At 36.9% G+C, this 17,606-nt stretch overlaps 2 protein-coding genes across 4 annotated transcripts in view; both read right to left on the bottom strand.

The window, feature by feature from the left end:
• LOC146003686 (sialin-like) overlaps window positions 1-7,260 on the bottom strand; it is a 187,465-nt gene extending 180,205 nt beyond the window's left edge. Inside the window, exon 1 of the mRNA XM_083142047.1 lies at window positions 7,023-7,260. Coding sequence (XP_082998173.1) covers window positions 7,023-7,138 — 116 coding nt within the window. The 5' untranslated portion in view covers window positions 7,139-7,260. The remainder of the gene's footprint in view (window positions 1-7,022) is intronic.
• Window positions 7,261-8,073: 813 nt separating this feature from the next.
• LOC146003687 (sialin-like) overlaps window positions 8,074-17,606 on the bottom strand; it is an 89,892-nt gene continuing 80,359 nt past the window's right edge. For all 3 annotated transcript variants that reach the window (XM_083142051.1, XM_083142052.1, XM_083142053.1), the window contains 2 exons: window positions 17,370-17,455; window positions 8,074-10,618 (listed from right to left, as the gene is read on the bottom strand). In XM_083142051.1, coding sequence (XP_082998177.1) covers window positions 10,412-10,618; window positions 17,370-17,455 — 293 coding nt within the window. In that variant the 3' untranslated portion in view covers window positions 8,074-10,411. The remainder of the gene's footprint in view (window positions 10,619-17,369; window positions 17,456-17,606) is intronic.

A 17,606-nucleotide genomic window follows, 5' to 3' on the forward strand; every position in this document is an offset into this window, starting at 1 on the left:
CACACTTTATTGTAGGACGATGAAACCTTTCTGACAAAGATCATTTTTATTGATGAGGCGACCTTCCACTTGAGTGGAAAAGTGAACAGGCATAATGTTAGGATCTGGGGAAGCGAGCATCCGCATGCCACTCTTGATGTGGAACGTGACTCACCCAAGGTGAATTTTTTTGTGCAGTGTCAGAGCGTCGAGTGTACGGTCCGTTCTTCTTTGAGGGGCCAACAATCACAGGTGAAAGCTACTTAACAATGCTACATGACTGGTTAATTCCTCAACTTGCTGCAGAGAGAGATGACTACATTCTACAACAAGATGGAGCGCCCCCACACTGGCATCAATCTGTACGCAGCTTTCTGAATGACAACCTCCCACACCGTTGGATAGGACGAGCTGGACCCAATGATCAAAATCTATGCAAGTGGCCCCCACGATCACCGGACATGAAAGTTTGTGACTTTTTCCTTTGGGGGTTTGTGAAGGACCAGGTCTATGTACCTCCACTACCCACAACCTTGAATCATCTTCAGGAACACATCAGTACAGCCGTCAACTTCATCACACCGGATACGATTGAGAAGGTGTGGTTGGAGCTGGATTATCGTCTCGATGTTTCCCGCGTAACAGGTGTCGCGCACATTGATCATTTGTAATTCCAATGAACACATCGAAAACTTTATGAGTTTTTACAACTACTGTGAACATTTCTGTAGAATACTACTTTTGGTATTAAAGTTATACACTTTCAAAACCAGGGAGTGTTTTTGTGCTCACGCTGTATAATCACTCATCTCCATCTTCACAAATTAGCCAAAAGTGGCATAAAAGCGAAGTAAAATAAACCCAATCAATCAATCGAACAAGACCGTGAATGCATTACCTCCCCAAAATCGTTCATCATAATCCCAACCCCCCCCCCTCCAAATAGTTTGGATAAATAAGTAATTGATGTTTATTTGAATACAACCAACACCATGTTAAATTTCCATATATTTTTAATAGTTCAGTTTTCGAAATAACGGAAAGCTAGCCCATTGATTCGTTAAGTGTAATAAGTTAAATTATATAAATATGCATTTAAACAGTGTTTGTGAATAGGGAATAAGATTTATGATATTTATAAAACCCACAATTTGAGTATTTAACAGAAATTGTTACACAACTTAAGATATAAAATTCAACCTTAGCAAACCAAATAACATGCTGCAGCCGTGTGACCGATTCAATTATTGTTTCACGAGACATTACAGAACGTTAGCTAGAAATTCCTAAGCAATGGCGAGAATTTAATACGGTTCCTCCTTCAAAGAATTCGCCCCCTCTGCTTGGATTGATTGATTGATTGATTTAGTTTATTTTACTTCGCGTTTTGGGCCTCTTGGCTAATTTGCGAAGATGGAGATGAGTGATGAAATTGACGAATGGACATTCACAAACAACCAAGCCCGAGCGGGATTCGAACCCGGGACCCCCCTCTGCTTGGAGTAAATATTATTATTTTAGTAATCCATAGCAATAATTATGTGGAATCTATCTTCAGTACAAATGTCGCTTGTTAAAGAAAAATTGTCTTGCTATAAGATGTTAGAAATGCGATGGAACTTGATATTTATTTTCATTTTTCTGTTTTATCGGGTAACGTGCAAGGTGTTACTGTATGAAGTACACTTCGTACAATTATTACAGCATACAGGGAATCAATACTACAATAATACTGCTAATAGAAGTACATCATCCAAATGATACACCTGCTTTAAATTATAAATTAAACAGAATACCAACACTATCAGCATTATATTTTAAGAAGTGATGTTATGTAATGCAGTTATAGTATGAAACTTTAGTAAAATGCGAAACACGCGTTTCCGTAACGCAACACTGCGAGCAAGAAAATGTTTACATCCATTTCTTTGCAGTCTTTCAAGAATATTAATTTAATGGGATGTCAATACTTTCTTATGACCCCGCGATATTTATTCTTTCCCAGCTTCTCTTTTCGCACGTTCGGTGCCAAAACCGTGTGGATACCATATCGCTAAAAAATCCCCTAAACATAATATTCGAACTCTCCCCCACTACAGAAATCCATTGACAATCTAAGATTTAACACTTTATCAAGAGCTTCATATCTCCTGCCTTAAATTTAGTACTCAACCCTCCCACCAAAATTTCCGTGCCAATTTTTTACTGTTTATGTTGAAGAGTTAATGTTGCCTCCACCAAAACAAATAATTTTCAGCCTCCCCCGAATCCACGTGTGAATATGTAAAATTTGGATATTTCCTTCCACCCCCTCCCGATAATACATATTACACTTTAGAATTCCCTTGGAAGTCTACAAATTGCTATTTATATAGCAGCAATTGTAACTTGTGTCCAATGCTATATTGTTCACGTCAAATTTCCATCATAGAAATCCCTCCAAATTGGGTGGACGCACCCACCCCTGGCCCGAAGAACTTTCTCTTAATCATCTAATGGATTAAATATGGTGCATTTAAGGTGTAAAATTTTTAGATATATTTTAGAAAAATACATAAATGTTGAATTTTATGTTGTTTGAAAGGGAAAAATCCACCCAAAAATTTTCGATGGCGCAGTCTGCACCCCTGAATACCGCGCTTGAACGAGAAGGTGCCTGACTTGCGTGCGATAAATGAGACGCGCGAAAGCGCAATGGACCCATCCGCGTATACAGCAGGTCCGCAGCCAAGAAGGACAGGGGGCACGGACCTCCTAAATTTATCTTAGCAACCTAAATTCGAAGCTAGTTTGACAAATTTAAGACAAAAGGAGAATTCAATTTCGATATAATTAAACATGTGAGTTAATTAGCATCTTTATTTTTCAACCACATCTACAAAATTTGAATTTTGCAATTTAGCTTCGCTTTTCTGCCACTTCCGGCTAATCGCAACCGATATGATGAAATTGATGAAGCGACATTCACAATTACCACCCATACACAGGCAGGGATTCGAGGCCAGGACACCTGGCATCGTAGCGTGCTGTGCTAACCACTCCACCATACAAGTCGGAACATCGACAAACGTTTCCTTTCATTAGTACTATTAACCTTGATCTGGCACTACTTTCAAGAAATTTGACAAGTTATAAGAGGAGTATCTATGCTCCTTCATCGCAAATCTAGCCTTGTCATATTAAACTATAATGAAGACTTAACCCTACCTTACCCGAGGGAGCCGAGGGAGGGGAGGGGGGCTGTTAGGCCCACCATCTCATTTTTTTCTATTATTCAACTGTGAACATTTTTATAAAAAATTGAAATTTTATTATATATAATGTTTCCTAGGATGTTTCCTATATTTCTGAATTACTTTTGATTTAGATAACCTTGCAGTAAAATTTGTAGTTTGGAATAATGGAAAACTCGCACCATAATTGCTAAGTATGTGGAATTATGTAGTCGTATACATGGGCGTCCGGAAGGGGGCCGTGACTCCCCCTTGGAAAATGAAGTCAACTAAAAATTATGTATTTCACACATATAATTTTATTTTAGCCACAATAATAAGTGTTAATTAATGCATGAACACCATAAATTCAAATTTAAGCAATGTTTTTTTAGAGAACAACACTATTTTGGGGGAAAATGTGCCTTGTTTGTCCCTTGGAAAAAAATTCCTTCCTTGCCCCTCCCTGAAAAAAATCCTGCGGACGTCCATGCTCGTATATAGTGTAAAACTGTGCTGTGAATCTTTATATCTAGTCTTATATAGCCTATTACAGATAAACAAGTCACATGGGAAGCAGGTTTTCTTTGTCAACTCTTATTCAAATGTGAATTTTCAGTTAAATCTGTTATTAATAAACAGTGATAACAAATATAGTATTTTCAACAGGGTAAATAATTGAAAGTGCAACCATATTGTTTGTGTAAATTTGTTTTAAAGTCTAATTTATGCACAGAAAGGCTAATCGGGACTGGACCTATACTTTAAAGTGGGATCCACCGGGTATTGAACCCGTGACAATCCACCAAATGTAGGATGAATGATATCTATAGCAAATAATGGATAACAGTTGTACTGGATATTTAGTAATTTGGTGGATAATTATAATAATAATATAATAATAGTAGTAATAAATTTGGAAAAAATGGGTTTATTTTATTAGCTTATAATAGTTACTATTGAATATATAATAATCATAATTTTCATAATCACTGTGGCCAAAGTTCTGATTGTTTAATTCCGATTTTTTCCATGGTGCATAGTTATTTTCTTTACGTGGTTTGATTTCTAATTATGTCTGTTAACACATACTTCATAGCCTTAGTGATTACTTACAGAGTGCTTTTAAAAACGATTTTTCCCTTCCGTGATTCTTTGTTTGCAAGCAGCTATTCGTTTACATTCGTCTGACTCCTCCTGCAATCTACAGGGTGGTCCATATGTCTTGTTACCCCCTCGAATCAATATCTCGTTATCTCTAATTCAGTGTTTCTTTTGAAGAGATGGCTGACACAAGCTCCTACAATGTAGAAGAGCGCCTTGTTGTCAGTGTTTGGGCCCATGAACGTCCACATACCGGCAAGACCATGGAGGATGTGCGACGAGATTTCACAAGACGATTCCAAAAAAATGCACCACCAAAAGTGACAATACTGCATTGGGAAAAGAAACTGTTTATGTTGGGATGTATCAAAGACAAACCGAGGCCTGGCACCAACCAAAAGACAGAACACATGTGCAGGAGAGGAGGCATCTGTGCTTCGGTCACCACAGAAGTCACTGCGCAAACGGTCTGCTGAGCTTGGAATCCCAAAAACAACAATGTTACAACACACGAAGAAGGATCTTCGATTGAAATCCTTTAAACCAGCAAGCGTCAACGAGCTCAGTGATTATGACATGCGTAGACGACATGCAGCATGTAGAAGAATGTTGGAGGTATTTCCGACACTCCCGCAGAGGGCTGACCTTTTCTTCTCCGATGAATGCGCAATATATCGAAGTGCACGTGCAAGGAATGTGTATTTCTGGTTCAAGAAAATCCGTGTTATTACGAAGAGCTGGAAAACAACCCCCCACATGTGATGCTCTGGGTCGCTATGTCCGCTAAACACTTGATAGGTCCCTGTTTCTTCGATGGCGTAGTCAATCAACACTCCTATCTCACCATGTTACGGGCATTTTTTGTTCCACAGCTCCAAAGAATGAATCTCCTGGGACGTTCCTGGTTTCAACAGGATGGAGCACCGCCTCACTATGCCATCGCTGTCCGGGAATATTTAAGTGAAGTGTTTCCCAATAGGTGGATAGGACGCGGATCGGTACATCATCCGGCGCCTCTGGATTGGCCTCCCAGAAGCCCTGATCTCTCGTCTTGTGACAATGTCCTCTGGGGCATTATTAAGGAAAAGATATCACAACAACGATACCAAACAACAGAACAATTAAAGGACGCTATTAGGGCAGCCTTTCAGACAACAATCACGAAAAATTTGCTTCATAAAATCTCACACAGGTCATAGCGCCGTGTCATATTGTGCCATGAAAATAATGGTGGTCATACTGACCTTTTGGATGCGTGAACAACATCCTGGTTGACGCTGAATCCATACGTCTTACAAATTGTTATATTGTTATTATCATAATATAAAATTATGTAAAATTGTTGGTGTCACACGACATGTGGAATGAATGGCTACCTTACACTTCATTATATTATATTGTATTATTATAAAGTTGTATTATTATCAAGTTATGTAAAATTATGGGGATAACAAGACATATGGACCACCCTGTACTTCACGTGCATGAGCTGCGAAGGGGTATTTCGTCGCTAAATGCTTTCGTTGTTAGGCGAGTCAAGTTCAAGGCTCTTAACATTAAAGTAACGCCCGTAAATGCTTTAAATACCTGATGACGTAACATCTGGTCTCGAGCACGAAACCCCTTCGAGCCTCGCATGAAAATCTGTGAAAACTCGTGTCCCAGTCGACCGGAAACCCGAGAACATCCGCTCGCGTAGGCTACATTTCAAAGGATAATTTATCCAGTAAACAATGCTGAGTGAAGATTTTTAACAGTGCTAATTAGTTTCTCCAACCTTCGATCTTAGTCCCACAATCGTTTCCAGTATTCTAAAGAACTTCCTAACACTCGCAGAGCTATAAAACTTTCTAAAAATCATTAAACATTCGGAACCACTTCGACTGAAAATTTTCCTCCAACTTTTAGAGCATTTACTTAAGAGGCGTGCACAAATTTATATATACTAACTGTATCAAATGCAAAAAAATTATAACGTACTGGATATTCACTCGCTTGGTGGATCTAGCAGAAGTCTCCCAACGGATTTATTTCTTACATTCTTGTTATTTAGGGTCGCTTTTCTTTTTGACTAATCGCGGCGATGAGGATGAGTGATTATAAAGAGAGAGTACCCTCTCCTTCCCTCTTATATCATGAATTTGTGGAAGGGGCACTCACAAAGAACACATGCCCAGGCGTGAACCCGGGCCCTCTGGAGTCGTATCGCTCTGTGCTGACCCCTACGCCACGGAAATCGGCTCTATCGGATAAATAAAATAGTAGTAATAATATAATATTTGGAATAAAATGGGTTTATTTTTATTAGGACTACGTAACTGAGAGGTTAGCACAGCGTGCTACGACGCTAGCTGTCCAGGGTTCGAATCCTGGCCTCGCTATGAGCGTTCTTCGCAACTGGCCCTTCATCAATTTCATCATGCAACACTTATTCTCATCGTCGCGATTATCATGTCAGAAAGGTGGCGTAAAATAACCTAATTCAACAACAACAATTATTAGTTCATATTTATCATTATCGTAATAATTAGTATTGTCATTTTTATTCCAGTTTTATCAACGACCTGGGCCCTTCTACAAAAATTTCTTCCGATGAGGGTCATTAAATATTGAAGGAACAAGGGGGTGCCACAACGGGGTATTTCTTTTCTCTCTCTTAATCGTGCTTCAGTTTCTTTGGGAAGACTGACTGTTAATCATATCGAAACATTGAATGTTAAAACTTACCTTTTCCGTTCTTCACAATCTTGAGAAAGAATGTACGCATACCACATTTTGACGAGTGCGCTCAATGGATTCCATTTCTGCATTGTTTTGTTCCTTTTATCGCTTTCATCAACCATCCGTGCCAATTTATCTGCAGCTGGCAATCACACAGTTTACACGAAAGCACACACGTATGAATAGACAGAGATTCCCTTTGCTCGCACTAGGTGTCACTCCGGTAGCAAGCTCTACTACTGCAGCAGCTAGTTAAACGTGTACAGGCCTAGGGTAGCAACAAGGACTGACACGCTCGAAAAGAAATAGTTGGCGAATTGTCCATGACCATTTACATTCAGTCTTGTTTTCCACAATGTGATGTTTAGGGAATATAAAATCGTGAATAAGCTCTGGACAATATATGCTTCGCATCAACAAAATTCCGTTACTTAAAACAATACAGGGTGTAGAATAAAAAAAGAATGAAAATAGCAATGGACAATTTGACTACTCCCTCTGTCCCATAATTATTGTCCGGTACACCTTTGGTTGTTGTCTCATAATAATTGCCCGATATTCAAACTGTGACACTGGTGTATACAGAAGAAGAACATGAAACACGGGAATGAGTCATACAACTTTATTACTCAAGGATCAGTACAAATTGTGCTTTCCATCTGCCTGTTCGTCTGCCATTCCTGTACTACCATTTTGGAATACCGGACTATAATTATGGGACAGAGGGAGTACCATTATTCTTGTCGAGAGGGGGATTGTTGGGCTAGGTTATAGCCTAAAGTGACTTTCAATTACTTCTACCATAGCTTCTACTCTGAAGATGAGAGTGACGTCAGTTCTTGAAAGCTTGGAATCGTTTCCACAACTCAAATGTCGAGAACCCGAGAGAATCTTTTCATAATTCGTCTCCATGAAAACTTCAAGACTTACTATTAATCTACAAGACCTTCTAGAATCCTTTTTTCGAATTAGAATATCGTTGTCCTTCTTCAAAATGAGATTTTTTTTAAAAAAATCTTTTTTATGTGGAATCATTGACATAAATCAAGCACATAAACAGAGTAAAATTATATTTATTTTTTCATTAAATTATACAAACGCATAAATATATACACTCTCGCTCACATACATACAGAATAAAATTTTAATTGTGCTCATAGCATTGGTGATTTTTGCAATAAATGGAAATTCCTCTTCAGAAACAGAATTGAATATTCACGTACAGTGATTATAATATCTTGGATGCATTAAAGACAATAGTTAAATAGTGAATTTACTTTGCTTTATTTCTACAGCTTGTGATGCCCTAAGTAAATAAACCAATATCCTAACAGTATTAAAGAAACACATGGATGTAATTTGTGTGTGTAGTGAAGGAATTATTCAAGTTACAAATAAAATATATGAGGTATACTCCGCGAAGATACTTTCGATCCATTTTTGCACAGGAACTTTTTTCATCGCTATGAATGGAATGTGTTATTCAGCAATACTACTATGATGCGATCTGTACAGTGGGATCCATGAGTATTGCCGCGCAGATGGTCCATTACTATTTTCATTATTTTTTCTTTTACATCCTATGTGTTTTAAGCGATTGATTTTTATGTATGCTGGTGCAGAAGTTGTCAACAGCTTGTTCTGAGATTTGTTTAATTCTTGAAGCTCTTACTGGGTCAAAATAATGTGCACGAACATGCTGATGGACAATTTGCACGGTAATACTCATGTAGAAGTTATTTTCTTAAAATCAAGGCTATTATAACTTTAGAGGTTGGGTCGATGGATTGTTTTCTTGTGATGACGCAATGACGGTAAAATGTGAATTTCTTCATGGATCTCACTTATCGCATACCGTATTGAGCACCTTCGTCTACTGACGTCATGATAAATGTTAGATTAGACACGTTACGTTGAGGGCTCTTAGCATAAATATCTTTTTGGTCAAGCTTCGAAACATTCAGCGTATTTATCATATATTTTTGTTAAGAGCACTAAACCTAATGTACAGTGTGGGATCTATAAGTATTGCTCAGCAAATTGTCCATGACTATTTTCGTTGGCTTTTATCTCCATCCTAGTGTTCTTAAGGACTGTATTTTTACGTCTACTGGTTCAGAGCTTGTAATAAGATAGTTTGGTGTTTTGTGTCAGTTCTTGAAGCTCTCATTGCATAAAATAAAGGAAGTAAGCGTGGTGATGGACAATTTGCTTGGTAATATTTATGGATTCCACTGTACCTAACCTAACAACATAAGCAATCCGCGCTGACGTCACTAGGAAAGGTGCTGAGCAATAAGCGAGACCCAATTTTACATGGTAAACGGACATCTGTTAACAATACCGCGCTTTCCAGAATTCAGAAGCGTGCGTCAGACTGGTGCACCAAAAATGACGTCAAATTCGGTGAAATACGAAAAGCTTCATGCTGCAGCAAACGAAAGCTAGATTCGGAATGCGCGCGCATATTCACGTTTATTAGGAAAAAATCACTGATGGTGACTAAATCACAGAAGATATTTAATAAATATTATATATTTTTACTTAACGACATCTTATTTTGCGTGTGCACTACGAATTTCAGTCAGGGTCAATTTGCCGAGCAATACTTGCGCTTTCTACTTAGACATCTTTACCAAACTAGACACAGTTCTTTTTCATTGTGCTGGACAATTCTTATTATAAAACAGTACTGAAAAAATCTGCAGTGAACCATTCACTATATGTACATCAATTGTGACTATGTATTCATACAATACTGCCTTAAAACTAACCATTAATACAATGTTCAAAATTATGCACATCAAACTCATTCTTTTCATTATTTGGTTGCTCTTGTTGTGATTTTTTTTTGTTTAGTTTCCAAACTGAAATTTCAGCCTAAATAATGACAGCATGATTTTCAAAATCAACAATGCACATGTCACAAAGTAATTTGTACACGCATTCAATACGTTGATTAATATCTCTGAATTTCTGGAGGGGGCCAGTGAGTTCATGTCCAGCTCTGCCAATCCCTCAGTGAATTCAAAAACCTAATTTTGGCATTAAAGCCTGCCTGTTCTATTTTGCAATACACATTCGTTTTGCACTTTTAAAATATCACGTGAGTACAACATACAAATGAAGACAACATGTGGTTTGTCCTTGGTATTAAATATTTCTAAAAATAAACACTTGCTAAATACTCAAGCTGAATATGACTTTTCCCTGTCCTCTCCACGTTTATCCATTTGCTTCATTGCGGGTAGTTCGTAATACTCCCACCAGGTGACATGAATTGCATACACACGCTCATTTGTTTGTTATTTCAGTCTAAAACATTACGCTGGTAAGATTGATAAAAATAAGAGATCTTTATAAAGGGAATGTCCTGGTAAGAATGTTTTCTAGTTTCATGAAGTATTCGTGCTAGGAACGTTGTCTAGTTGTGTTTCTACCACGGACTTCTCGACGTCCGTAGACTCTGCTTTCTTCTCCTGATCGGGGACGTCATTCCAAGGTTGTACGTCGGTGGTTCCGAAAAGAAGATAGGCACATCCAGCAATCACATACATAACGGTTGTTATGTAGAAGACTATGCGCCAGCCGTTGACGCTGGGCTGAAAAATAAAGTTATTTGCGTAATTATAAAATTATGGATGGCTACAATTGCATCGTGCACTATACACTTATTCTGGGAGAGAATAGTCTGTGGTGAAATATTAGCTAGTTGCGTAATATATAGTTACAGACAAATTCAAGCTTAAATTGTGGATTTAATCATCGTTTTTATTGTAAAAGTGTTCTGTGTCATTACAAGACAGTACATTTATTGAAACGTAAGTTAATATTAAATAATCTTGTGATTTAGAAGATAAATCAGTGTTAAATCTGGATGGCATGGAAGGCTCTGGGCCATCCAGATAAAGTTTCCTGCTTGTAAGAAATTCAACAAATTTCATTCAAGTGAGGGAAAATGTCTAGCGAGGAAATTATTAATCAAGGCAGAGAGGACGTCCAAATGGAGATGAATGAAGTAGTGGAAGTAAAAAAGGATACGTCTTCAAATAAAGACGGAGAAAATATGGATGTTGAATTGGTTGCTAAGCAACCAAAAAGTCAGAACACAAAACGAAATCGAGCGAAAGTTAGTGGAAAGGAGGAATCTATAAATGCTCCAAAAATTTTCAAAGCAAAAGTATTAGAGCGTACAATGCAATCAAAGGACAATGTGAATAAAAATTACTTATTCTATCCTGGGCACGATGGCCCATATATTGTTCTTGTTGAAGGCGTGGAACACAATGTTGGTAGCTTTAGTGCTATTATGTTAGGTAGTTACTTAAGAGAAGCTAGAATTAAGGTGAATTTTGTTAAGGCATCGGGTCCTAATCGTGCAAAGGTTTACTTTTTAACATCCAATGATGCAAATGACTTTTACTTGAACAAAGAGTTTCAGAAGAAATATAAGGTAAATGTCAAAATCCCGAAGAGTATTTTACACAGAATGGGACTAATATATGGGTTACCGTTAGATATAAACTTAGAAGAAGTACAAGATGAAGCAGAGGCTGAGAGAAATATTCCAATAATCAAAATGGAAAGAATGAAGAAAAAGATTTATCAAGAAAATGGGGAATTTGGGTTCAAACCGACCAAATTGATCAGCGTAACGTTTCAATCACAAAGGTTGCCCTCGCATGTAAAGCTACTCAGTAACATATTTCAGGTACAACCTAAAATAAAATCTGTGATGCAGTGCAGGAATTGTTTCCGTTTCTCTCACACAAAGGATGTTTGTAAGTCCAAAGCGATATGTCCAAGGTGCGGTGATTATGAACATGATGATATATGTGCTGCAGTACCTAAATGCATAAATTGCTCAGGAAATCATCGTGCAACTGAGAGGTCGTGCAGTAAGTGGGAAGAGGAAAGAGAAATTCAGAAGGTGATAGCATATGAGGGCTGTTCATATCAAGAAGCAAAGAGAAAAGTTAGTTCTACAAGTAGTTCATTTATGACCGAAGGAGACGATTATTCTTATGCAAACATACTACAAGATTTCCCAGTGTTAAAAACAACTAAAGCAGAGTCTTCCTTTGTACAAGCTCCAAGTTCAGCAATTACAACAGGTAACAGATATAAGGTGCTGGCCACTCTAAGAGATGAGGAACCAGGGACATCAAGAAACTTATATTCGTGGAAATCTTCCCAACCTCATCTTTACAACATGAACAATAATTATGCTGATCGAAGACTTGGGAAGATATTTAAAAGTAAAGAAGTTATGAAAAATAAAGGTATGCAAAATCTAAAGTCGTGTGACAATCCTCAAACCCAAAACGAACAAGAAAGACCAGATTATATTTTACTAAATTCCCAAAGCAGTCCAACGTCAGACAACAACGGAAAAACGAAAATTACGGACTAGCATCCCACAATATGACTCTCAAAAGCAAATAATGATTAGTTTGTTACAAGTTATGGCAAGACTAACGTCGAACATAACTGTGGATGATAATCTTCAGAGAATTAAAAATATTCTAGTCGATTGTGCAAATATTACTTCACAGTTATTGAAACTTATTGAAGAGCTTGAATCATATGAAGATGCTCAACATTAAATATAATAATCAGTAAGTTATCACATGCAAAATATGTTTTTGTTTGTTCAATGGAATTTATGCTCGTTTCCTTCAAGAAAACTTGAACTCATGAAACTGATAGAAGAGCATCATCCTCTCATTATATGTGTGTGTGAAGTATGGGGGGGATGGAAGAGTTTCAATTGAAATTAAAAATTATCACGCAGTAATTAATCAAAAAGGCGGAAAAGGAGTGGGTATATTTGTACATGAAAGTCTGGCATTCCAACCCATATCATTTAATCCCAATTTAGTGATTCTTCGAGAATATCGGGTGGAAGTAGTGGGAATACAAGTGCAAATTTTGAATAAAATATTTACCGTTATCTCTATCTATATACCATCTTCCTATACATCGCAAAAAATTGCAGTGAAACATTTAAGGTCTATGATTAGTTCATTCAAGACTCCATTAATCATAACTGGAGATTTCAATTGCCACCACCCATTGTGGGGTCGACAGGCAGCAGATAAGTTGGGTCGAACTCTTGTTGACTGGATGGAGGCGGATCAGTTAACTATAATAAATGATGGTTCACCTACTCATATGCCTAGAAATGGAAGTAATCCGTCATCTATAGACTTAACATTAATTTCAGAAAAGTATTGTGCAGACTTTACATGGGAAGCCGATATGGACTTGAGAACAAGCGATCATTATCCATGTTATTTTTATCTGGCTTATTGCCATGCAACAAACGAAAGAATATTAACTATTCGCAAATGGAAAGTATTCAAAGCTAATTGGTCTAATTATACTAAACTTTTAAATATTTATTTCTCAGAGAATGATGGATTAAAACCTGATAATATTACATACGAGGAGTTTGTAAAAATCATTTCGGCTGCGATGGACTTGAGCTGTCCCAGGGTGATAAAAAGTAGTCAGCAACACTTCCCAAAGATATACTGGTGGACAGAGGAGTGTGCTGAAGCAAAACTACATAGAGTCGAATTAGCAAGAATATACTCACGTCAACCAAATCCGGAGAACTGGATAGCATTCAGACGCTCTGTGGCCAAATCAAAGAGATTATGCATAAAAGCAAAAAGAAAATCATGGAAATTATTTTGTGAAAATTTACACCCAAGTATGAAATTAGGATATGTGTGGAATAAGTTTAGGTCGCTCAAAAATCCTCGTACAGCAAATGTGGTCCCTTTGAAATCAAATTGGAAGACTGAATTTATTCAGAAACTCATACCTACAGTGTCAGACGGAGTAATTGAAACACCAAATTAATTATGTAGTTACACATCAAAACTACGTTCGGCGAAAGGTTTTGCAACTCCAATTTCAAAAGAGGAAATCTATGAAATCATCGGCAACAGTAAAGAATCTGCTCCAGGGATGGATGGAATTACTTATTCGATGATTAATCACCTTCCAGATGTAGCGTTAACGGCGATGTGCACAATTTTTAATAAATTCTTAAATAATGGAAAAGTACCAGAAGATTGGTCCAAACAGTTGATTATTCCAATTTTAAAAACAGGCAAGGACCCTCAAGTAGGTAAATCATATAGACCTATTGCTTTGACGTCAGTTACAGGAAAGATATTTGAGAAACTGATACAAAAAAGAATAGAATGGTTTTTGGAAAGTCAAAATATATTTCAGTTCGAACAAATAGGATTTCGAAAGGGATTAGGATGCCAAGACGGATTAATCACTCTTTCCTCGTATATTTTCGACTCACTGAAAAGAAACAGAATTGTACTAGCTGCATTCTTAGATGTAAGCGCAGCTTATGATAATGTAGATATTAATATCCTAATCCAAACAATACAACAGCTAAAAATACCTCACAACTATGTTTTGATATTATGGAAGTTACTCACTAAAAGATCTGTATATTTCCACTTTTTCAGTGAAAGTAGAGGACCGTATTCAGCCTGCAAAGGGTTACCTCAAGGAAGTCCTTTAAGTCCTTTGTTATTCAACATATATATGATCGGGATGAAAAGGAAATTAATTCCAACAGTCAATTATCTTCAATATGCAGATGATATCTGTATCTATATGCCAACGACACAAATTCATACTGATTTTCCTGTTTTAGAGGAACAAATATTGGAAGTGCAAAAGTGGCTTGAAAGTAAAAAAACTCTCCATTTCAATGGAAAAACCTAATATTACAATTTTTAGTAAAAAGGGAACACCTCCAATAGTTCACTCGATGTCACGAAAAACAAGAATTCCCATTACATCCAGAGTAAAATATTTAGGTGTCATCTTGGATGAAAAACTAACTTGGAAGGACCAAATTAAAGCAATACAAGTCAAATCAGAAAAAGTGTTTAATTTGTTCAAAGCAATAGCAAATACTCAGTGGGGATGTCATCCTCGAGTTATGCTTTTATTTTACAAGAATTATTTTCGGCCTATGATAGATTATTCTCTATTGGCAATGTGTAACTTGACAGAAGGAAAATTGAATTCCATTGATGTCATACAGAGGAAATTCTTGAGAAGATGTTTAGGCGTTATGAACAGCACTCCAAACGTAGTAGTATACATGGAAGCGGGTGAATGTTCCATTTCATGTAGACAGAAGATGTTAGCAGCAAATATGCTCTTCAAAGTGAAATCATATTGTGAGCATCCTTTCAACAATGTACTAACAAATATGATACACTTATATGAAACAGGAAAAATAACAAACAGAAAATCTGCTATGTGGATAGAATTGTATAATTCGTTTTGTCAAGAATACCAGGATGTTCTACAGATGCGTTCACGGCCTGTTTTTTCATTAGATTATCCTCAACAGTCTCTGGATAATATTCATTTCCCTCGTTATTCGCACATATCGGAATATTTTACTCAATGGCCAAGTTTTTATTTCATATACACAGATGGATCTAAAAGTGAGTCAGGAGTTGGATGTGCAGTGTACGATCCACAACATAAAACAGACCTATTATTTCGTCTTCCACAAGACTGTTCAATATTTACAGCAGAATCTTACGCAATTTACCAAGCTTTAATATATGTCCAAAAATTAAATTTAAGAAAGTTCTTAATACTTACTGACTCGCAAAGTGTATTACAGGCTCTTAAATCTTCCTACAAGAGTCTTTACAAATTATCCCCTTATATTATAAATTGCATGCAATTAGTTCAAACAATACAAAAATCTGGAAAAACCATTGAGTTTTCTTGGGTTAAAGCTCATAGCAATATTACAGGTAATTCTCATGTAGATGAATGTGCAAAGAAAGCAGTGCGTCTTCCAAATATTACGAACTTATCATTATACTATACGGATCTTCTCCCTAGAGTAAAGAAGAAAATTCTGAATGAATGGTTTGATTGGTGTCGAAATGAATTTACAACTGTTGGAGAATCATACAGACCATTTGCTGAATTCAAAACCCAAAAGCCATGGTTTCATCATGTAAGTGCTACAAGAAATGTAATTGTATTAATAAATAGACTGAGAACGGGTCATTTGTGTACTAGGCAACATTTATCCAAAATTGGAATAACGAACAATAAGAAATGTGAATGTGGCTGGAAAAGTGCAGATGCACAACATATAATACTGGAATGCTCAAAATATTATATAGAGAGAAATATCTTCTATAAAACTTTAAATAATCTAAAGGTTCAGTTTCCAACAAATTTGTTAAGTTTAGTTGTTAATCCAGATGTGAGAATTGGTTATAGTTTGTTATCATTTTTAAGGAAGTGTAACATACAATTGTAAAAGGCAAAATGTTCGTTAAAAAAAATCTAATATCTGTAAAATAGGGGGGATGGACTGATAATTTTATTGTAAAACAATTGTGTGTGTGTATTGTTATGGACAAAAAACGGCATAAAAGCTGTTAGGTTCCAAATAAAGGAATGAATGAATACACTTATTCTGTTCAGTCTTATATACGAGGGAAAGTCATTAAATAAGAGGAATTTTATTATAAACTTCATGGAGATTTAAGCACAACGAATATTTGTATTTCGGGACTCAAAATAAATTGTTTCTTAGCAACACGCCATAATGGTGTCGCGAAGATCGAGCAGTATGCGCCTGCGCAGTAGCACGTACAACATGGCCAATCCACTGTTGACTTCCACCGTAGAAGGGCAACGAAGTGATGTTTGTTTTTTTGTGGTCAGAGCAGAATGAAATCTACATCAGAATGAAGGTTCAGTACGGAGACAATTGTTTAAATCAGGGGAGAGTGTATTAAATGAACGGATTCGCTGGTCGATTTGCTTTTTCATTGTCTCAGTTGCTACGCAAACTGGCCTCCCACTCCAGCGTTCAACACTGACATTTCGTCTTCCGTCTTTATATCGTTTCCCCCGTTCTTACACTCTCCCTCGACTTAAGCAATTGTCTCCGTACTGAACCTTCATTCTGCTGTAGTTTTCAGAAGGTTTCAATCCCTGTGACCACAAAAAACGAACAACACTTCGTTGCTCTTCTACGGTGCAAGTCAACAGTGGAGTGGCAATGTTGTACGAGCTACTGCGCAGGCGCATACCTTTATGGCGTGTTGCTAAGGAACCATTTTGAGTAACGAGATATAAATATTCGTTGTGCATAAATCTCCATGAAGTTTAGAATAAAATTCCTGTTATTTAATGACTTCCCCTCGTATATATGTATGTATGTATGTACGGACACCCCCCCCCCCACACACACACATATTAAAGTCATGGATTAGAGACTAGGTCTGATTATAAGTTAACAGTTATTATAAGAACAACACTCACGTCTTCTTCCAAAATACTTCCAGCGACTATAGGTGATATTATCCCGGTGGCAGAACCTAGGCCATTCCCAAGACCGTATAGAGTTCCTGGAAAGTATAAATTATCAATTAACGCATGCAAGGCAACAAATTTAATTGGTTACTAGATCTACAGTTAAAACATTTTTGCGTAAACTGAATGCTAAATTATACCTATCAACTAAATCCAGATTACGAACTTGTAAAACGGGATAATTTT

This window comes from Lepisma saccharinum, chromosome 20 (assembly GCF_977018435.1).
Source record: "Lepisma saccharinum chromosome 20, izLepSacc3.1, whole genome shotgun sequence".
Lineage (NCBI taxonomy): Eukaryota > Metazoa > Arthropoda > Insecta > Zygentoma > Lepismatidae > Lepisma > Lepisma saccharinum.